Source organism: Desmodus rotundus, chromosome 2 (genome assembly GCF_022682495.2).
Source record: "Desmodus rotundus isolate HL8 chromosome 2, HLdesRot8A.1, whole genome shotgun sequence".
NCBI classification, from domain to species: Eukaryota; Metazoa; Chordata; class Mammalia; order Chiroptera; family Phyllostomidae; genus Desmodus; species Desmodus rotundus.
Genome location: NC_071388.1, coordinates 199,120,188 through 199,142,997, shown reverse-complemented (window position 1 = coordinate 199,142,997; position 22,810 = coordinate 199,120,188). Strand labels below are relative to the sequence as shown.

Sequence of the window (22,810 nt, the reverse complement as noted above, 5' to 3'; positions counted from 1 at the left end):
AAACAGTGTACAGGAAATGTTTTCATTCATTACGTTTAGTACATATGTTCATCTCTACCATAGTCATATACCAGCATGACCGTGGCAGAGAATGAGCATCACCCGCCTAAGTAGCAGACACTCATCAAACATCAAGATACAAAGAAAATACTCAAATGATTATGAACTTTTTTAAATTTTAATTTTATTAAACTTATTGGGGTGACATTGGTTAATAAAACTAACCAATTTTATTTGTATAATTCTATAATACATCATCTGTATATTACATTGTACGCTCACCACCCAAAGTCAAATCTGCTATCATCACCATACAGGGTGGGGCAAAAGTAGGTTTGCAGTTGTGAGTACATGGAACACAGCTTACTCTTGTATTATTATTTATTAATTATTGTATTATTTTCCTTATGAGCAACTGTAAAACTACGTTTGTCCCACCCTGTATAATTGGCCTCCTTTACCCTTAAAATACTTTACTTCTAAGCAGTGAGTAAATTATTCACAGGGTGCAATTTTGATGTTCATGGAACACATGAAGTAGGATGATAAAGCCCCTCCCTCTATGTATATAGTTTGCACTAATATTTGTGGGGAGGGGGGAGTAAAGTACATTATCCAGCCTCTAAAAGTTTTGTCATTTTCATCTTAACTATAAGCTGCATACACTATTCCATTCTTTTTCTAATTTATTAAGCACATTTAATCTAAATGCCTTCATAGAAAGGATAGAAATGCTATTTTGTATAATAAAATGTTTATACTTTTTTGTGTTTGTTTTTGTTTTATAAACTAGTGCCAGGTTATTATTGGGTTAGCCAAGCTGGTTAAGAGCCCCGAGAGAATCCCACCTGTATTGGGTCATTTTGATTCCAGTGGTTTACAGTAGCCCAGACAAAAAAGCCTGATTTTCTCTTCATAGATCCGATATTATCAACAGTGAACATAAAAATATATGTTTCACATCAAGCATATTTCTGATGGAAAAGTGGTGCTCAAACAGAAGGCTAAGAATTAAAATAATTCTATTCATGGCATTCTTTGTAATGACACAAGCAACCTAAGGCATTTGTCTTGAAAAACTAAGATTTATTGAAGTGACTCACATTTTAGAACAATAGATTTTAATTTTGCAGCATACATTATATATAGTTAATAAACAGTGTTTGTATCTAAATGTAGACATATCTGAACTTTATTTATTTATATTAAATCCAGATCCGTTGACACCTTCAGAATCAACTCAAGAATTACATGCATCAGGTAATAACGGAATTTTATGTGATATTACCCAAGCATCAATAACCACAGCACAGTCCAATAACATTGATGAGTGCAGATACTACAAATTTCTAGTTTCCAAATGCCAATTAGTAGCTATATATTTAATACCATATAGTCAAAATAAGCAAAAAATTGTCTGAACATTTCTCTAGTCACAGATAATTAAATGATTCCTCAACTTGAATTCGTTCATGTTTTATTCTCTAGAGTTTAATTCTTTTTAATTTCCCAAAGTACCTGAAATCCCTCTAGAGTGTATGATAAATAAAATTCCCAGCTATGTAGAATAGCATGCTTGTTCCATGTAACTAGATTTATATATTCCTTTCAATAAGCCACAACCTAGTTTGGGTTGTTTTTTCAAGACTGAGACTATTGATACCACATAAATGTGTAAACTAAATTTAACTGGAATGTTCCAATGGTTCATTATACTAATCATAACTACCTTACCAGTTGTCCTGAAAATTAAATAAGGTAAAGCTTATAAAGTGCTTAGCCTGGGGTTGTCACACAGTACATGTTCTATGAGTGGGTGCTAGTTCTATAATTAATAGTTACATTTAGGAGACACATTGGACAATTCTGCATTAACATATTATTCCTGGAAATCTTAACACTCCTTTCTTGGTAATTCAGGCTCAACATTTTGCAGCCACCCTTGGTTTTCTTCTCTCCCTGCTCCTTCACATTCTTCAGACAACCTGTCCTGCTGATATTACTGTTACTATTTCAGTCCTACTATCCCTGGCCCTCTAGTATCTCCCTCCCTCCACTCCTGCTACAGCCTCTTGTATTACATCCCTTTCCCCATGTCTTCCTACAGTCTAGTTCATTACATCCAGCCACCAGCCACCGTATCAGTAAATCAACAAAGCACAGGTCTGACTGGGCCACTGACCTCAAAGCCCTTCCTGACTTATCATCTCCTACAGAAATGAAAATGGAATTTCTACAGATGCACAAATAGCAGAGAAACCAAAATGCCAGCTAAGGAATTTGTCCTTAAGTTTCTCCTCATCTATCCCTAATCTGTGGCTCAAATCTGAATTCTCATCACTCCTCTTTTGGGTGCTGTGCTTACTGTGCCTCATGCCTGTGTTCCCCTCAAACCTGCCACTGAAACCCTGGATCTTCTCCCAGTGTCCTCTTCTTCCCCCACTGCCTCCAGCTGTTCCCACAACTCTGTACCTCCAGTTCTAGAGCATCTTCAATGGCCCATTTCAACATATTACACTTCCAGTTGAACATTTCCTGGAATAGACAGAAAATAGGTTTTACTCTTCTCAACTCTAACGCTGTAGATATGCCACTTTCGTGGAACTTGATATTTGACATCACACATTATTTGCATTAGCATGCACACAATTGCCCCCTCTCTTACTGAAAGTTCCTCTCTCGTATTTCTTGTCTCTGTGGCAAGACTGGGTCACCAAATCCTGGTAGTGAGAGCTGTTGACAGTTGTTTGATAAGTCTGTCTTGATTATAAAGTGATCATTTGCCTCAGTAACATGATCTCTTTACTTGTCTCACAAAGATATGCCTGAATATTCCGTCACGAATGAATTTTGCCGCAAGCACTTCTTGATCGGGATTCTGCTCCGAGAAGTCGGTTTTGCTCTGCAGGAAGACCAAGATATCAGGCACTTAGCTTTAGCCGTCCTAAAAAATCTAATGGCCAAGCATTCGTTTGATGATCGATACAGAGAACCAGTAAGTAGCCTACCTTTCTTCCTTCCCTAAACACCACTTAATGGCACACTGCATTACATGTGTAATCAAGCCCAGGACCCCATTGATTTCCATGTGTATCATTTCTTTTGGCTCCCTGTGCACCCAGAGAAAGCAGGCCCAGGTAGCAAGTTTATACATGCCCCTCTACGGCATGCTTCTGGACAACATGCCAAGGATTTACCTGAAGGACCTGTTTCCTTTCACTGCCAATACATCAAACCAGGCAAGTCTGCATACTATTTCCAATGTCTATTTGAATAAAAAGGTGGCCTTTTGTATAGTTTTGCCCGGATACCACTTACACCCACATGTGAGCAACTAAGGATTAAACAGCACTTCTTGCAAGATATTTCTGAGACATTCATATCAGTGCCACTAGAATGGTCACTGAAGTGTCAGTAGATCGGTCACTGACGCCTCCTACCTGGCCCATCTCTCTGGCACTTTGTGTTTTCATGTTCCTCCATCCTCTGCATCGTTTTCCAGTTCTCTCCAGCTTCTGCCGGGTTCCTCGGTTGGATCCACAGTCCTATCCTCAGAGGACACATTTCCCATTTTCTGTATCAGCTTCATGACCACCTGGTTGTCATATAGCCAAGTGACTTGTCATATAGCTAAGTCACAGCCCAGGAGTGGGCTGTCACCCTTCCTCCACCGAGCCATCATAGTGACTGTACAAGAAACCCTCTTGGGATCTGTTACCTGTGTTCAGATCCCAGATGCACTAATGTTCTGCTAGAACCAGCAGCTATATGAGATATAACCATCTAGAAGTTAGGTGCTGTGCCTTAGGGACTTTTTTTGGACCTTGTTCAAATCCCAGTAGAATCAGCTACTAACTGCGATGTTAGGTGAATTATCCAACTTCTTCAAGCACCTAATTTCTTATTTATAAAGTGGGATAAAAATAACTTCATCACAGGATTCTTATGAGTATTAAACTGTGTAATAGAAAACACTTATCATAGAAACTGTTACATAATAAGTATTTAGAATCCAGTTTTAAGTAATAGTAATACATATAAGATAACATGATAATAATGATATATAATTTATAATATAATCCATGAATATAACCATTTCATTCATTTAGTCTCTACCTAAAAGATAGTTTACACTACATTGTAAAAATTTTTTAATTAATTAATTTATTTTTATTCAGTTACAGTTGTCTGTTACATTGTACATTTTTTTTAAATCATGTATGAAATCAGACTGTGACCAAAAGTTTGGTTTTGACTATATTCATTATTATTGCATGCTTTGGCAGAAGACCTTTGCTGGAATATAAAAGATCAAATCAAATATCATCTAAATGAAGAAGGCATTTGTGGGTTTACAATGTTGAAATATGATGATTCTTATTAACTTCTGTGCTTTGAATGCAGGGGTCCAGAGATGACCTCAGCCCCAGTGGAGGACTACATAGCCAGTCAGCTATGAAGCATGCAAACTCTGTGGATACATCATTTTCTAAAGATGTTTTAAATTCCATAGCAGGTACCTGAGACCTTCTGAGGACACTTGTGTTTAACAGTCATCCATGTTTACATTGTATATTATTGTGCTTTTCACCCAGTGCGTAATCCATTACACATCATTTATATGGCAAGGTGTACTCCATTTATATAGCTGAACGGTCTTTTTACATTTTGGAATGCCATCCAAAGACTTCCTCTTCTCCTTAGATGTCATTTTTATTTGGCTCAAGGAGTAGTCTATTCAGATGTTATCAAATTGTTCTTTATTCTGGAAACAATATTTAAGTTTTCTCTGCATACAGCCTTCTAAGATAAAATAACCCTTCAACTTCAAAGAACATTTAAAGAACAACTTTGACAATTTCATCTTGATTTCTTATAAGCTGTCAAAAACTGAAAGCTTTTTCCCCAAAAGTATCCTTGTGAACTTTTATGAAAGCATTTTTAAAACAGAAACTATTTTAAAAAGCTTTTTAAGACATCAAAGAAACAAGCTTTACTGTATTTCCATTTATCATGATCTAAATTTGTCCAAATCCTTAATGCTGGCATGGCCATTGTCTTGATTATAAAGTGATTATAAAGTGGCACGCAAAATGTCGCATACCTCTCATGCCAACCCCAGACTCCCTGATGTCAGGCTTTCACAACACTGCTCAATGGTCAACATCTTTCTGGTTCATCACTTTAGCTTTTTTTTGTGTCGGTGCCCATACATCTCATTACCATCTGTGTGCTGTGGCTTGTGTTTACAGCATTTTCATCAATAGCTATTTCTACAGTAAACCATGCTGATTCCAGAGCATCCTTAGCAAGTCTTGACTCCAACCCAAGCACCAATGAGAAGAGCAGCGAGAAGACCGACAACTGTGAAAAGGTAGGACTCCCCTCCAGTCTTACTCAGCACATTAGGACTCAACAATCTCGGCCTCTACTCAATCCTCATTGGTTCTTTGATTCCTAGATCCCAAGACCCTTGTCTTTGATAGGCTCAACGCTACGATTTGACAAGTTAGATCAAGCAGAAACCAGGAGTCTTCTTATGTGCTTTCTTCACATTATAAAGAATATTTCAGAGGGTAAAGAGAGCTCTTTAAAATTAAACTCTTTAAAAAGAATAACACCTTGAATTTCAAAGAGTCTCATACTACATGGTGTTGCCTTTCAGAGACTCTCATTGCATACTGGCAAAGAGCACCCAGTCCAGAGTTGTCCGACTTCTTCAGCATCTTGGAGTGAGTTATTGTGTTAATTCATTAACACTTTCTTTTTCTGGAATCTTCTAAGTAGTTCATTTCGCCATCCTGCATTTTAAGTACCCATATGCTGAATTATCTATCAGTAATAATACATACAATATTTTTAATTTAATATTTTTCCTTTAATGTATTTAAATGAACAGTTTGAATAAATAAAAATGCAAATAATTTTAATGTGCCTTTCTTTCCTTTCTAGAGTTTGTCTTCAAAGTTTCAGGTACCTAGGAAAACGCAATATAATAAGGTAATAATTTTAATTTCCAATAGGTTAGTCTGGTTTTTCAGAAAGAATTATGACATACATTAATGCACCAAGTTAGACTTATAAATAAGTGATAGAAATCTTACAATGCAAATAAAGATGACAAGGTTGACCTCACATTAGAAGTTTGACAATTGCCCATAAAGCAATAGAGGTAGAAATCCACAGAACACATTTCTAAGAGGAAACCACGTTTCAGGTATCTTTGAACAAATGTACCTACCTGTATCGGGTGAAAACTTGGAAGATGCCAATTTCAGAAAATATTCCTAGTAAACAAAAAAGAAAAATTAACCTGGAATAACTCTGCGCTGCCAGTCTTCTCTCGTGCACACAGCACAGCCCTCAGCGCCGCCCTGGGCCCCCGGTTCTCCATTTCCAGAAGGAAATGTGATTTTCTTTTTCACAGCATGTGAATTTGTTGTTACCACTCTTTATTTATATATAAAATACAAATACTGAGCTATGATGAAAACACCTGTTTTTCTTGCAGAAAAATCGCTGCTGCCTTTAAATTTGTGCAGTCCGCCCAGAACAATGGAACTCTCAAGGGGTCGAACCCTTCCTGCCAGACCTCCGGCCTCTTGCCACAGTGGTAATGCCACATTTGCTCGAGATTTAAAATTGTATTGTGCATATATGTTTGTGTATGTCTATGCATGCATCTGTGGGGTGTGGATACATGTGCATGTGTGCAAACACATGTGTGTGTAGGTGTGTATATATATTTCAAACCAAATGCAGAATTCAACTGTGTTTCTCTGAAGAAACTTCTTAGGTACCTCCCTATCTCCCCACTAGTTGTAAAAACTTAAGGAGCAAAGATTATCACTTATTTACGTGTACCAACAGCACAATGCCTTGCATAGAATAAGGGTTAATGACTATCTTAATGTAGTTGAACCTGAAAAGGGATAATGCCAATAAATGCCTCATTTAATGTTTGCTAATCTCCTAGTGACGGAGTAACATGTGAAGTCATGTATCCCCATTATTTTTAACAATTTTAGTGTTTTAGCAGTGTTCTTAGAGCTGAAATTGCTTTTTAAAGAGTAACAGGCAAGGAGGAAGTACAGATGGCCGCATAAGCTCGTTTTAGTTTCCTCGTCGTTAGACAGATTCCGCTAGCAAGTAGGATGTTCATTAACCTATTTTATGGGAAACATTTGGCCTGGAATCCTACCTTATAGATCCTCTGGGTCTACTAAATAAGAAGCCTTTGCTAAAATTTTTTCCAGTTTGATTTATTCTTCCCAAAGGTATAATAATATGTAATATTTTAAGATGTCTATATTTTAGAAAGAGTTTCAGAAAGAAATATTAAAGTGGTATAGAGCCAACAAATTTTGCCTCTCTGTCTATGAGGATCCCTTGAAATTGCTCCTTTGTGAGAAACTAAAGGAAAAAATGTAATGGTGGTGTTTTGATTTGGTAAGAAAATAGAGGACTATCAGCAATTACTTTTTTCATTGAGTGACAATAATAACCTACCCGAGGTCACTGCAGTTCTGTACATGTTAGGTGGGTCCTTTCTGACCCATCTGGACATATCCTGACCATTTCTGCCCCTCCCCTCCTGGAAACCAGGGCTTGCTCTCCAGGAGTTCAAGACTGAAGTGAACTCAAAACCTGGAAATAATCCAGTCCCAAAGGTCCAAGCCCTCTCTCCCAGATCCCATGATTCCCTGTAGCTTCAGGAATGACCCAGACTCCCCTGGCCACGGAAAACCAAAGTCAGATCTTTTGGGACCCTGGTTCATCAGAATATTTGAGGAGTATGATATGGAGAAAACCATGGTGCCTTTTTCAGGCCTGACCCTTTGGCGTACCTCCTATTGTCTGCTATCCTCAACGGCATATTCTATTACCTTGGCCGAATGGTAGTCTAAGTCACAGACGAGAATGGGAAGTATTCCTGCTACCGCAGTACCACTGGCTCATCACCCCAGCTGAAAGTGCCAAGGAGGCACTGAGTGGGAGCCATTGCAGGTCACAGTCACTGCCCTAGGGAAGGAGCCCCCCCGCCCAGGTCCCCAGCTCTGTCTGCCCCACACAGATCCTGTGTCCACAGGACTCAGTTGGAAAGATGAAACATGAGGAATTTCCAAATATGAACATCTAGGAGAGCAAGAGTTGTTTTAGACTAGATTTTACTTTTTTACATTTGGCCTCCTAAAAATAATTTCACACAATGGAGCTATCCAGCTTTGTAATATTTTTAATGTCTGCCACTCTGCCTTCTTGATATACCAATACCCAGCCTCACATCCATAGAATCCCATGATTCATTAAATACTAATGAATATGCTTATGCAGATTTAAATTCACTATTATCCTTCTATTATCTTTCAGTATTGCTTATCTTTCTGAACCTTTCTTTTGGCTTAAATAAAACTTCTCCAAAAGGATTTTTGAAGTCCCTTTTAATAAGTCCACTTTAATTAATATTTTCAATAAAGAGTCTCAATTCAAAAAATGGTTTTATATTTGCCTCAATCTAGAATACTTGAATGCACATTTGGATATCACACCCGTTACTTTAACCATTTTTCCCATTTACTTTTCAGGATGAACACCAATCCCAGTCACGAAGGACACAAGCAGCACAGATCACAAACTTTACCTATAATTCGAGGCAAAAATGCACTTTCCAACCCCAAACTCTTACAGATGTTAGACAGCACCATGACCAGTAAGTAAATCAGGGATAATAGGAACAGATGATTATCGGTTTTTCTCTAGAAAGCTGTAGGACGTGGAATGCATTGTAATGTTTCAGAAATGGAAAGATCGCTGTGACGCTGCTGAGGTCACCGTTTTTCAGGCTCGCTGCAGCCCGGGGGTGTTCTTAAAGAGGGGCTCACCATGGTGTGCTTAGAATGTGTAGTGTTCTTATGAGGAAAGAAGAGGGAAAGCAAAACTCTCAGTATCGGATGCTTAGTGTGGCTCCTCTGCAAACATGGCCTTCAGCATTATGCGGGTTATGCAGTCCTCTCTCAATCAGGTTATATATTGGCTGCTCTGTGGGAAGAGGAAAACGTTGTCCATGGCTTAGAAAGAGGAAGCAGTGATGCACGCACTTCAGCTTGTGAGTGAGGAAACAACGGAGCCAGTTTTGTATCGTGTAAATGCTAGTGATTGTGGACACGTGACCACAGTGAGCCATGGGAAGGTATATGCCGTATCCTATAAGTATATTTAATGCCTTTCTGAGCAGGCCATGAATGCAGATAGTCCTCTGAAACTGTACACTTGGGTTCTCAGCCTGGGAGCCTAAAACTTGACCAAGACTAAGTATGGAAGAAATACGAATCTGTCAATGACTGAATTAGTGGAAAAGATGTAAGAAGTGACAGTAGACCACTCTGGTCTTTGGACTCTCTACAGCTGAACGTAGTGAAAGGGAAACATGCTGTCTTAGCTCAAGCTGCTGCAAGACACTGTAGACTGGGTGACTTAAAGAACATCTATTTCTCATAGTTTGGGAGGCTGGGAATTCCAAGATCAAGGTCCCAGTAGATATAATGTCTGGTGAGAACCCTCCTCCTGGTTTGCAGCTGGCTGGGCTGCCTTCTTGCTGTGTCCTTACATGATAGACAGAGAGGGACCATCTTTCTGGTGTCTCTTCTTAGAAGGGACTAATCCCATTCGTGGGGCTTCACTCTCGTGACCTAATTACCTCCCAAAGAGCTCACCTCCAAGCACCATCACACTGGAATTCACATCAACACATGAATTTGGGGAGACACAAACATTTAGTCTACAGAATCCACTAAAGATTCTGTCTGGTGTTTTTGATTTAGCCCATAATGAAGTTGAATAAACAAAAGCATTTTAATAAGTGATTCATTAAAACACCAGCAAACACTGAATATGTAATAACAAAAGAAAGTCCCTTATAGGCTACAAAGAGGTACCTTTGATGTCTCCATGCATGTTCCACTCTGTACTTTCAGGCAGTTCCAATGAAATAGACATCGTGCACCATGTGGACACAGAGGCCAATGTAGCCACAGAGGTTTGCCTGACTATTCTGGACCTGCTGTCTCTCTTTACTCAGATTCACCATGTGAGTGTGATCACAGCCTCTTCTGCAATGTGGTAAAGTACAGGGTATAAAAGTCATGTGATGTCAAGGACCTGAATTAAAATATTTTATGAAATCATTTAACCTTATGTAAATCAACCTAAATGTTAGTGGAAACCATGTTAAAGATGAGATACAGATTTTATCAGAAGTTGACTGTTGCTCAATTGGTATATCTTTAGTGAAATCATGCCGCTAAGTACTATTAGAATGGCTAATGCTAAAAAGACTGACCATACCAAGTTATGGCAAAGACATGAAAACACTGGAACTCTCATTCACTAGTAAGGGGAATGCAAGATGGTATGAACACTTTGGAAAACAATGTGTCAGTGTAAAAAATTAAACACGTATCACACCAGTCATGTGACCCACCATCCCTATACTAGGAATTTACCTAGAAGAAATAAAAGCATTTGTCCACACAAACCTTTGTGCACAAATATTCATGAAAACTTTATTTTTAATAACTAAATTCCAGAAACAACCTAAATGTATATCAACAGGTGAATGGCTTTAAAAAATGATGTTATATTCATATAACCAATAAAGTTCAGTTAATGCTCAGTGAAAGAAACCAAACAAAACAAAGTATATACTGTACAGTTCCATCCATTTCTATAAAATTTTATAAAATGCTAACTATAGAAATTGCATGTTAATTAAACCTCAATAAAACTACTAAAGACATTAGCTGCACCTAATGAGTTCACGGATGTTAAGATTTGAACTGTGAAAAGCTGGATGTGTTGAATAAAGTCTACATCAAACAGAATGAGTGCCCCAAGAAAGCCCTGCAGGTGAAAGGTCAGTGTGGTGACAGAAAAAGCAATCACTGCATTTTAATTTTTTATTGCTCAATGGAAATGTCACTCAAGGCTCATACCCCTTACAGGCTTCACAAATGCCCATGATGACTTGCCTGTCTGTGACCGTATCTCCTTGTGCCTCTCCTGTGCCTCTCTCACAACCTCAGCCCACTCCCGTGCTCCAATATTCTGATCTTTTTTTCTTCAACCTTGACGTCACTAGCTCCTTTCCAACTCCTGTCGCTGACTCAAGTCTCCCTCCTTGGACAGCACCCCCAGATTTGCCCACGGCACACTCTTTAGCTCACACGTCAATCCTTCCATTAGAGAGGTCTTACCTAACCACCCTATCTGAAGCATAACCCTACCCCGACAGCAACTACTTTCTATCAAAACATATCGTTCTACTCTATTTTCTCATCTAGTAATTATTTTCAGTCACTGCTATGTCAGCTTCACTGCGAACGTAGACCTTCTCTTCTTATTCAGCATTTTATTTCCATCACCCAGAATTGTGCTACCGCCATGGAGATTCACAAAAAATATCTTTGAGAGTATTTAGGTGTCCTTTCCCTCCGCCTACATAACTTCTGTGTTAACTTTCCAGAGACAACTCCAACAATCTGAATGTCAAAATTCACTGATGAAACGAGTCTTCGATACCTACATGCTCTTTTTCCAAGTCAACCAGTCGGCCGCTGCGCTGAAGCACGTGTTTGCTTCCTTGAGACTGTTCGTATGCAAGGTAAGAGAGCCCCAGCTCCAAAGAAAGGGTGGTAACCACTGCGCGTTACTCCTTTTGTCTTCTGCCATGAAGGGAAGGCACGTTTTCTTTCATTTTGGTATATTTGGTTTTAGTAGACTGTTTATTTGGTTTTATTAAACTCCTTGATTCCTGGTCTCAACATAACCTCACATCCCTGGCAGCCTATCTGCTTGGATATCAGAAGGGAATGAAATTAACATCTGGCCTCCGATTCTTTGAGTCCTCAGTGTTTGTGGCAGAATTAGGGAAAATGCACACCATGAACTGCGAAGTCCATTCATGCCAAGTGAAAGTTCCATATGAAAGTAGCTATAGCCATGACCTTGGAGGGCCCCTGTGGCTTTACAATGTGGGGCAAACAGAAAACATTTCGAAGCCCTCACTCAGCCTTTTTGGGTTATCGTTATTTATTTATGCAAGGGATACTTACAACGTAGAGAATCATCATGTCTAGAAAAAAAGAGGAATACTAACATAGATTTTGATAAATAATAGTATATCCTCTTCCACTTGCAAATAGAAGAAAAGACTGGGTTAAAAGAAAAGAAGGAAGGAGTTCATTCTAAGGAATTTGAAAACACCAGAGAGAACAGGGCACAGTGAGGGAGTGTGGCTGACCTCACCAGCGTTTCCCTTTCCGTAGTTTCCTTCAGCGTTCTTCCAAGGGCCTGCCGACCTGTGTGGGTCGTTCTGCTATGAAGTCCTAAAATGCTGCAACCACAGGTCACGGTCAACTCAGACAGAAGCATCAGCACTCCTCTACTTCTTCATGAGGAAGAATTTTGAATTTAACAAGCAGAAGTCAATTGTGCGATCCCACTTGCAAGTAAGTGCTGCTAATTTTCAGTAATGCTCTTTGTGTTCAAGCCGCTCCTCTGTTTCAGTGTTGATAAGAGGCTGCTGTCTGCAGAGCAACCAGTCTCCAATGCCTCTGCCAGATTCCGCCCTTAAAGGTGCCCATCATATTCAGTTCTGACTCATGGGCAGAAAGCGGATGGGCAGAAATCAGCAAGGCCCATAGCTCCACCTGAACTTTCCCTTTCTTCGGCCAGGGAATAGAATGTACAGAGTACACAGCTCAAGAAACCACCAGATACCAAATCCTACTGGATCTTAAATGCATAAATTTCTTTCTTCAAGGCACCCTAAGACCCTTGCAACCTTCCTTAAGTATTTAAGTTTATAAGAAAAGCCCAGGATGGGCCTTCTAAAGATTTAATACATAATGATGTCATTCATTGGGCTTACAGGGAGAAATTAATGATACATGCATCCAAACCAATGGATTTATTTGTAACTCCTATTTCTGAGTTACTTATTTCTGTGGTTCCATTTGTCTTCTCTCTTGCAGCTCATCAAGGCTGTAAGTCAGCTGATAGCTGATGCTGGGATTGGAGGCTCTCGGTTCCAACATTCCCTTGCAATCACCAATAATTTTGCTAATGGAGACAAACAAATGAAAGTAAGAAATGTTTTGTGGGCTTTTTAAATAATTGGGAGCAAACTAAACTGGATTCTTCTTGTGAGATACCTAAATCAATAAAAAAATACAAATTTTGTATATCGAGATTTTGAGTCCTTACATTGAGTTTGCATGATTGAACTGGTCATCAGTTCCATCACTTTCAGAATGTAATCTGCTGTGTGGAGTTTCCAGGACGTGTGGTCGAATAGTGTATAACAAGGAAGTGCCACCAATATCCAGAAATCCAGTGATTCTCTCATAATTCCATTCTCGGCCAAATTTATCTTATCTTTTTTTTTAGAACATTCTGAAGACTTTCCTTTAGTCAGGACACTGAAAAGTCCAGGGGTGGAGCCTGGCTTCAGGCATGGCTAAACCCAGGATCAAAATAATGTTTTCAGATGCCCTGTCCATTTTTTGCCCATCTTCCTGCCTCTCAGTTTAAATTTCTGCATTGTTTATTCCAGTTACAGGTAGGCTTTCCCCAGGAGTTCATTCTTTCAAAAATTCTAGGGACGCTGGTAGTGTTCTCTGAGTGGAAAAAGCACCTTGTCCCATAGTGCCAGCTGAAGTCCCAGAACTGAATCTCATTCATCCATCCTTGTACCATATGCCCATCCCTAAACCAATCACTGTGGCCTGGGGGGGATCAAAGAATATGATTGACTTGGCCAGTATCATCTGCCCCTTTCCCTCCCCCCCCATTGCCTGGGAATGAAGTAGATCCCTTCAAACCACATGAACATGAGGCAGAGAGGAGAGCATCTCAATGGGCAATCAGGATACTATCACTAGAAGAAGGTGGGCTGGAAGACCAAAAAAAGAAACCAACTGAAATTCTTAATTTCAAATGTGCGTAACCACAGTCACAATGCATAGGATGCATGTGAGTATTTATGAACAATATATAGGATGCACTAAACTGTGATGCCAAGCCATAATTAACAGCCTAACTTCTGAAAGCAAAGCAGATAATGACTCGGGCTCTCTCTGTCCCAAAGAACAGCAATTTCCCAGCAGAGGTGAAAGATCTGACCAAGCGTATAAGGACTGTTTTGATGGCCACGGCTCAAATGAAGGAGCATGAGAAGGACCCCGAGATGCTGGTGGATCTCCAGTACAGCCTGGCAAACTCCTATGCGAGCACCCCTGAGCTACGGAGGACCTGGCTGGAGAGCATGGCCAAGATTCATGCGAGAAATGGAGACCTGTCCGAGGTGATTGGCAAGGGCTGTCATTCTCCCTCAGCATTGTCCTTTCTATCAGACAATGAATGGGGTTTTCCTTTACAGCAGGATTATAAAACATTATTTTCCCACTAATCTGGCTATGGCCTAATTATACATTACGGGCATTCAATTTGCTGCCTGACCGTACATACATGTAATCAAATAAAGGCAAGTCTATAGGGACCATGGTAGGCTATGCAATGCAGAGCTGAATTCTACAAACCTGAGGCTGAGGAGGATGGCTGTAAGGGTGTCTGGAAATTAAGACTTAGAGAAGTTAAGGGTCTGTGTTTTAAAGCTTCCTCCCTGTAACTGGAGGTGGATGGGGAAGCTCACCACCTCGGTGAGTACACTCAAGGCTGCGGTGACTGGTCCTCATTCGCAGCCAGTCTGCATTGCCGATGAAGAAAGCAGCACTCCTGAGGGCCACGTGAGTGAGGAGAGTCCACTGCGTGAGGGTTACAGACCCATAGCCAACATTTTTATGTCAGTTTAAACGCTGGGTGGATTTATAAGCAGCAATTCACAGATGGCTTCTGGACACCAAATAGGAAAGTTCTGCTTTGTTCTCAGAAATATTCCCCCTTTGGGAAGAGATTAACTTGTCTTGGGCAGTCCTAAAGCTCTTCTAAATGCTCATGAGGGACTCTGGGGTGGAAATAGAGCTTTGTTTGGTGGCCATTTGACTAGGACGAGAATGCAAAACTCCATTGCCTTTGAACTGCCCTAAAAATGGGGAAATTCCTCCATAAAACTTAAAAGGGAAAAGTGGAAGTCTTAACAAATCAAGTTCTAGTATGTGTTCAGCAGTGTTTAAGGCTTTACAGGAGATATCAGACAACAATGAAATGGGGCCTGTGTCATCTGGTTGAGGGGAACAGACATGATACATTAGGTCACACTGTTTAACCAAGGGCCACCTTGCGAGGCAACCACTTTAAAGACAGTATATCCCTAGCTGGTGTGGCTCAGTGGACTGAACGCAGACCTGTGAACCAAAGGGTCACTGGTTCTATTCCCAGCCGGGGCACATGCCTGGGTTGTAGGCTGGGTCCCCAGCCGGGGGTGTGCGGGAGGCAACCTCACATTGATGTTTCTCTCCGTCCCTTCTCCCTCATTTCCCCTCTGTCTAAAAATAAATAAATAAAATCTTAAAAAAAAAAGACAGTATATACCCGAGTGAGGACCATTACTGGAGGCAGGAAAAGTGAGAAGACAGCTTTTGGTGTTTCCAGTTTAGATCCAGAGGCTATAATTTACAGTTTTCACAAGAAAAGAGAACTGTGGACTTAAATGTATATTTATAAATGTATAAATACATGTTTATGTACACACACATGTGGTATGGGTGGGCAGAAGTAGGCTTCCAGCTGTGAGTACGCACAACACAGTTTCTGCAGCTACTCTCATAATCATAACCTGCATGTCCTTTTCATTACAAAAAACCCACTTTTGCCCACCCCTGTATATACTTAGAGAAAGAGAGGGAAACTTAGATATTAAGGAAGGAAGATAATTCTGTGGGAAGATTCTTCAGGCCAGCTTATTCATCCACCTGAAAACTACTTGGAAATCTAATTGACTCTTAGTTTTGTTATTAAAAGAATTCTTCCACATAGGCTGACGTGGGATACTACTCACCCGAGATTGAGGCAAAAAGCTGAATGCACGGTGTGCCTTCCGCTGACACTGTCTCTGTCTCACTACAGGCTGCCATGTGCTACATCCATATAGCCGCCCTCATTGCAGAGTACCTGAAGAGGAAGGGTAAGGTGACCGGGCGAGGGAGGCAAAGTCCAGAAATCAACGCGTTGAGACCTAACTTAAAATTCATTTATTAACTTCAGATTGTTTAACCTTTTATGTTTTATTAAGCAACATCAGTTGTCACAAATATTTCTAATTATATTGTGCTCTGAAGTTTTAACTCCCTTTCATGCCGTTATCGTGCTGATTTTAGGTACAGCAAGGCTAACTGTCAGCTTCTTAGTTGGAATGAGAGTGATGCACCAGTTAAGGATGTGTAGTTTTGTAAGCTTGAATTAACACAACCATGTAGCACTGTCCTAACCTCATCTCGCACTACCATAGGTTACTGGAAAGCAGAAAAGATTTGCACACCGTCCCTGCTCTCGGAGGATGTCTACCCCTGTGATAGCAACCCATTACTAACAAGTCCCGGTGGCGGAAGTGAGTGGTCTGTCTGAGTGCCTTTACCCTGTGGAACAGTGCGGAGGAAATTAAGCTGCAGCTTAACTTTCACTGCAAAGGAACTCTTGACTGTATTCCTGGAAGCAAAAACTGTGTCAGATGCACATAACTCACTCTGTAAAATCCCAAAGTCCCTAGCATTCAGAAATCCCATGCCTTCAAATGTTATGAAGTTTGATTACTGAAAAGTTTTCAGCAAATAGAACTTCATCTTACCCTATATTATTATGAGTTATGGCCATATTTTGCTACCAATTTGCCTGCTAGTCTGCCTTTGGGATTTTATTCTGAAATTGATTAATTATTCAAAATTGCAAGAGAAGTCTATTTTAATTTTGAAATGCAATAAAACTATTTAAAAAAAGATGTAAAATGAAAACATATAACTAAAGTACATATACAGGACTATATTTAAAATTACCATGTCCCATTTCCTTTTTCAAATGCATAATTGACTCTGACAATTTATAACATATAATTTATAATACTGATTTCCATTTATTAGAAATATTCTATCTTCATTGTCTGATAAAAAAGATTTTATAATGATAACTAAATAATTACTCTTTGTAAAAAGATTTGGCAATATAGTTAACACATTTAATCTGTTTTCTTTTGCAAAAGTTTGCTCAAACCCAAAGTTTATGAACTGCAATCTGCTTCACAACTTAAACTTCAAAAAGCTGTGGAAAAGTCAGTGTATACAAAATAGAAATAAATCTTTAGATATAAAGATTAAAGTACTAAACAAGAGGTAAATGGACTTTAGTTGGAGTATTTTGGAAATGTAATTTGTCCCTTATTCTTTTAAAGATGGATGTATTTTCTAAAGAATCTTGGTGGATTTTACAAAGAAGACATTTGAACCAAATGACCAGTGAACTGTGGGACTGTGTGGTCATTCGTTTGGGGATCTTGGTGAAGAGACCAGGCCCAGCATCACAGCTCACGCCCACACTGAAAGCCAGGGACCTCCTTCCTCAGTCCCGAATTGCCTATTGAGCCTTTCTTGTATATGCAAGTCACCAAAATCATTATTGTTCTATTTAACATGCCCTCCTTCCCCATCTATTTTTATCATTACCAGATACCACACAGTTCCACAAAGACTATTACAAATTCTAGCTAAAACACAAAATTCAAGAAACCTGAGAAAACTAAGTGTTAATTGAGAAATTGTGGAAACTTATATCCCAAAATGTTGTATGAACTTTAATATTCAAAACATTTTAAATACCCACTTTTAGAACTGAAATAATATTAGAATATATCATGCCCTTAGAGAAAAGAATGCATTTGTTTAGTAAGCTTTAAATTAAGGAATGTGATCATTTATGAGGCACTAGCATATATACATATCCATATATTTGAAGTCCTCAGTATGCTTTTTGTGAGAATGTTTCTAAGTCAGAGGAGTGAACTATCCCTTCATACAATGTGTGAATAATATGGGTAAGTATAGGTGACTCCAGAAAACACAACTCTAATAATGACCATCAACCTGTGAGAAGTCTGTTGTGACATTTCCTACCACAATCTATTCTCATGTATTTTAATATATGTTTAATTACAGCAGGAGTACTATTACAGAGATGTAGGAATGTAGACTTTTTAATGCAAGGATTAGACTGCAATAATTATTATCATTATAATTTTTAGCACATTTGGAGGTGATGATTAAGTTACACAGCCAACGAGCTGATAATTAAAAATGAAGACTCCCCACAGAAGCTTTAGCTATAACTCCAAAAGCCTGTACCCACGTCAGTCACTGGACCAGGCTCTAGACTGGGGCAGCATCCCAGACAATTACCAATAACCAGTCCAGGAGTCAGGTGCTGCTGTCACCTCCTGATTACAAGTGAGAAAACCAAGAGAAGTTAAGCAACCTGCCCTGGAGCTCACGGTTAGTTTGTGCTGGCCGAAGTTCAAGGCTGGGCTGTCACTCCAGTCTGTGTTCCTAACCACTCATATTCCCCACCATTCAGATCCAACCCCTCCTTTGGGGACATAACCATTATCGACTGTTTTCATATATTTCTGCAGAGCCAGCTCTTTTTTAAATCTTGGTAGCAAAGATGCTAAAAAAAAGATTAAGTTTTCAAGATAATGCCAAGGAGTAAAAATGAGTGAGTATTGGGCATTGTCTTTATAACACACTGACCACAAGAGGTATTTTCTCAAATATCAATCCTTTCAACCACCCTTTGAGATAGATATTAGTGCCTCCAGTTTAACAAACACGAGAGGCAGGCTCACAGAGGCTAACTCAACCAGAACGTTGGTGCTACATCAACCTGCAAATCATGTTGTCTGCCCATGACCCCACATCAGCTTCCTATAGAAAATGTGTCACCTGAAAATACTACAAAATGACAAAAGGGTGACACTGGTAGCCTGGCAGAGAGTATTGACCAACAGTCATAGTCCAGCCATCTCGTCGACTGTGTGAGCATTACACAGCCACCTGTAATGCCGTGAAGAAGGGCATTGTCTAATCCACGCAATATCTGACTCAAATAATAATGTTGCATTTCTCTGTTCCTCTCAAGGTATGTTCTCTATGGGCTGGCCGGCTTTTCTGAGCATTACCCCAAATATTAAAGAAGAGGGAGCAATGAAAGAAGATTCGGGAATGCAAGACACACCATACAATGAGGTGAGAGAAAAATAATCGAGTACACAGTAATTTAGTAAAAAGATGCTTTGAATTGTAACATTAAACTAAATAGGGAGGAGAAAATCTTATTCAGAAGTCAAGTGAAGGTATATTATGACTGAGGCAAAATGAGATGCAGGCTCAAATTAAGCTGAGATTAATCAATATCACATTTTGTGATAAAACATAATTTTCAATGAAAATTTTAGCTAAACTTTACTTCTCTAAGATGAACCCAGATATATATGATCAGCTCTTCTATAAGATAAATAATGTCTAGTCCTTTTGTAAATGTAGTAAAGGATGCTGAAATTTTTGTGAGCTGTTCATAACTTTTTTTTAACACATTAGAAAGTTTATTTACAAATACATTTGAACAGAGAGATACACTAGTTTCTGCAGAAAACCTCCTGGTATGTAAACCTTGGTTATTTTTCACTAATAAAAATAAGCTTTCTACTGGGAATAACTTAGCAACAGTTCTAATGAAAAAAATAACACCCTCTCATCAAGTAAGTAAAATATTACATAAATTAGTTTTTTAATCATAATATTGCATAGATTGAAAATCAGAATACAGAAAGCAAATTTGGAGGTGGATTTTATGGAAATTTTACATATGGTTCTACACTAATTTAATGTACATTGCAAAAAGACATCAAGTGTGACTACATATTTATATTAACTAATTCAAATAATATTTAAGAATCTTTTCTTAAGACATTGTTGGAAACATTCCAACAATATTATTCACTTGCTTTAGAGAGCATATAATCTGATTCAGTTGAATATTTATTAAACTACTCGTACATGTGAGGCAGAAAGTTAAAGGTGGGAGACACAGACAAATCAGACATAATTCTGGCTCTCAGAGAATTTAGGATCTTAAGAAAGACAAACTTCCTTCAGAGTAGGTAGTACCTAGTCTTAGACCCACTGACTACAAATCTAGGCATCATATATGGCTACAATTAAAAAGGAACAACTTTTTATGTGAAAGTGGTTGGGATAAAGAAGGATGAGACATAAATAAAAGTTCTCCAGACTTTGGCACTGGGTCTTGACATTTAATAGGACTTGAAGGTGTCAGTGAGAAAATAAAGAACAAAACAGGCAAATGTATGAAGGTGAGAAAGTACCCTAAGAGTGGTGTGGATGGTCCGATATGGCCAAAGTGCAAAGTCAAAGTCAGGGTGCAGAGAGTGGGGCTCTGCAGAGGAGGCTGGTGCCTGATCCTGGAGCGCCTTGAGTGCCAGGCTAGCAAGTGTGGACAGTTCAGAGAGCGGAGTTCCCACGGAGCTTTGGGGCAGTGGAGCTCGTGGGATCAGATCTATGTTTCAGAAAGCAGGATTACTGGAGAGCATGCCCTGAGACCAGTTGGAGTGAGAAGTCACACTCGGAGTCTTCTATCTCCTGCAGGCGTGTGGAAGTGGACGGGGGTTTGATATAAGTCAGTGACAGTGAGAATGGAAAGAACTAGGCAGAACTGAAGGCTCTTTGTAGGTTTAAATAAACAAGGCTGAGGGACTAATCAGGTTCTGGCAGTGAGGGAAAGGGCGTGATCCAGATGACATCAGAAGCGCTTGCTGAGATTAGGGAACACCGAAATCCCAGGATAAAAAAAAATTGACAGCGCAGCAGTTTTGAAATTAAGTTTCAGGGATGAGCTACAATGTTAGTTATGTGCGATCTTGCTCTGGTGGGGGTGCTGCAGAACATCCTGGTGGAGCAGCTGTACATGTCTGTGGAGTTTCTCTGGAAGTCTGAGAGATACGAACTCATCGCTGATGTCAACAAGCCCATCATTGCCGTCTTCGAGAAGCAGAGAGACTTCAAGGTATGTTTCCAAAACCTTAGGTACAACACCCTACTTTAGATTGGTAGATGGCTTCCTCTTTACGAAAGTAGAAACTCCTTATGTTTGATGTCTGCATCACCGTCGTGAAACCCTTTGATTTATGGTTTCAGAAATTATCCGATCTTTACTACGACATTCACCGGTCATATCTGAAAGTCGCAGAGGTGGTGAATTCAGAGAAGCGGCTGTTTGGTCGATACTACCGTGTGGCATTCTATGGGCAGGTGAGTTCACTAGAAGTGGCATGACCTGTAAATTCTGTTGATCATTTGAACGCTGTCTTTAATTCTTTATGAGGCATCTAATTCCACGAGCCACAGGATTGACGGGGTGTGGGTGTGGGTGTGTCTGGGTATATTTGAGTTGTTCTCTGGGTGTAAGTCTGTGTGTGCCCACAGGAAGGCACTCAGCAGAGAACCCCAGGGGTCTTAATACAGATGAGTTTAAACAGTGATTTCTAACTCTTGGAGGAGAAAGTCATTTGTTTTTTTGGCATCTTCTTCTTCTCATTTCATCTCAAAAGATCTAATTATAGTTTTGTGTCATATATCAAAGTGAAATTAAATTTAACATGTGTTAAGAAATGAAATTCATAGTATTCTAAGTAATAAAGAATTCCTAGGGGCTTCACCATACCCAAGCCACAAACTTTGGCCTTCATAATGTGGCATTTTCTTTTCTCCTTTCAAGCTATTGTTGCTTCTAGGCAGAGCACCCTGTGGTGGTTTTGTTTCCTGTATGGCAGGTCAATATAAATTTAAAGTTGCTGTTCTCAGTTTACTACATGCACAAATAACAAGGACTGAAAATATTAGCCGGACACAGTGCTGGCCTGAAAGTAAAGTGAATGTATTACATATTAATTATGAATGTGTCTGACTAGTGTTTTAAGTGGGATAGACCCTGGCACCATCCTGTTCTTTTCAGGGAGCTTTATAACTATTGCATTTCAGCAGATGTATTTTAGACCATCACTCTTGTGGAGAAACGTTCCGCAGTTGGAATGAGTCTCAGCCTTCTCCTTTCCTTTTTATTCTCCCCCAGCCCCCCGTGTAAGGCACTATTGCACATAGCTCTTGTTTCCCTCGGAACCTTATAAGGGGTCAAATGCGGCATGGTCATTGTAGATCATTTCCCATTGAGGTTTTTGAAACATAGAGGTTTTCCACTAATCACCGAAGGCAGCTTGAAAAGTAACTTCTGAATTAATCAACATAGCTGCTCTCGCCCTGGCTGGTGTGGCTCAGTAGATTGAGGGCCAGCCTACAAACTACACGGTCGCTGATCTGATTCCCAGTCAGGGCACACGCCTGGGTTGCGGGCCAGGTCCCCAGTTGGGGGTGTGTGAGAGGCAACCACACACTGATGTTTCTCTCCCTCTCGTTCTCCCTCCCTTCCCCTCTCTCTAAAAATAAATAAATAAGATCCTTTTGAAAACAAGACAGCTGCTGTCTGCCTGGAAAGGAAATGTCACTGAGTAGCCACTTACCGAAAACAAACAGATCCTGACCCGGTATTCCCACTGCACAGCAGCATCAGAGAACGCCAGGGGTGTGAGGAACAGATGTGGGAGATGGCCTATGGAAAGGAGCTAAATTTAGACATTCAGGGGATCCCGGGAAAACAATCTGAACTTTCTGAAGTGATAGAACATGTTGGTGACAGAGAAGTGTAGAAATCTGCAGGAAAGGAGGAGAGAGAAATGGAA

At 39.7% G+C, this 22,810-nt stretch overlaps 1 protein-coding gene across 7 annotated transcripts in view; it reads left to right on the top strand.

Annotated features, from left to right (window-relative positions):
* The window catches only part of DOCK10 (dedicator of cytokinesis 10), a 227,671-nt gene that overhangs the window by 188,023 nt on the left and 16,838 nt on the right, over positions 1 to 22,810 (top strand). For 6 of the 7 annotated variants that reach the window (XM_053919129.2, XM_045198211.2, XM_024563982.3 and 3 more), the window contains exons 31-50: positions 1,216 to 1,260; positions 2,820 to 2,995; positions 3,123 to 3,239; positions 4,405 to 4,516; positions 5,253 to 5,374; positions 5,462 to 5,576; positions 5,666 to 5,732; positions 5,953 to 6,000; positions 6,512 to 6,613; positions 8,586 to 8,710; positions 9,975 to 10,087; positions 11,522 to 11,659; positions 12,324 to 12,506; positions 13,032 to 13,142; positions 14,147 to 14,362; positions 16,084 to 16,141; positions 16,466 to 16,564; positions 19,138 to 19,244; positions 20,959 to 21,081; positions 21,213 to 21,326. In XM_053919129.2, the coding sequence (XP_053775104.1) occupies positions 1,216 to 1,260; positions 2,820 to 2,995; positions 3,123 to 3,239; positions 4,405 to 4,516; positions 5,253 to 5,374; positions 5,462 to 5,576; positions 5,666 to 5,732; positions 5,953 to 6,000; positions 6,512 to 6,613; positions 8,586 to 8,710; positions 9,975 to 10,087; positions 11,522 to 11,659; positions 12,324 to 12,506; positions 13,032 to 13,142; positions 14,147 to 14,362; positions 16,084 to 16,141; positions 16,466 to 16,564; positions 19,138 to 19,244; positions 20,959 to 21,081; positions 21,213 to 21,326 (2,291 nt within the window). The remainder of the gene's footprint in view (positions 1 to 1,215; positions 1,261 to 2,819; positions 2,996 to 3,122; positions 3,240 to 4,404; positions 4,517 to 5,252; positions 5,375 to 5,461; positions 5,577 to 5,665; positions 5,733 to 5,952; positions 6,001 to 6,511; positions 6,614 to 8,585; positions 8,711 to 9,974; positions 10,088 to 11,521; positions 11,660 to 12,323; positions 12,507 to 13,031; positions 13,143 to 14,146; positions 14,363 to 16,083; positions 16,142 to 16,465; positions 16,565 to 19,137; positions 19,245 to 20,958; positions 21,082 to 21,212; positions 21,327 to 22,810) is intronic. The other variant, XM_045198210.2, reaches the window with a different exon arrangement.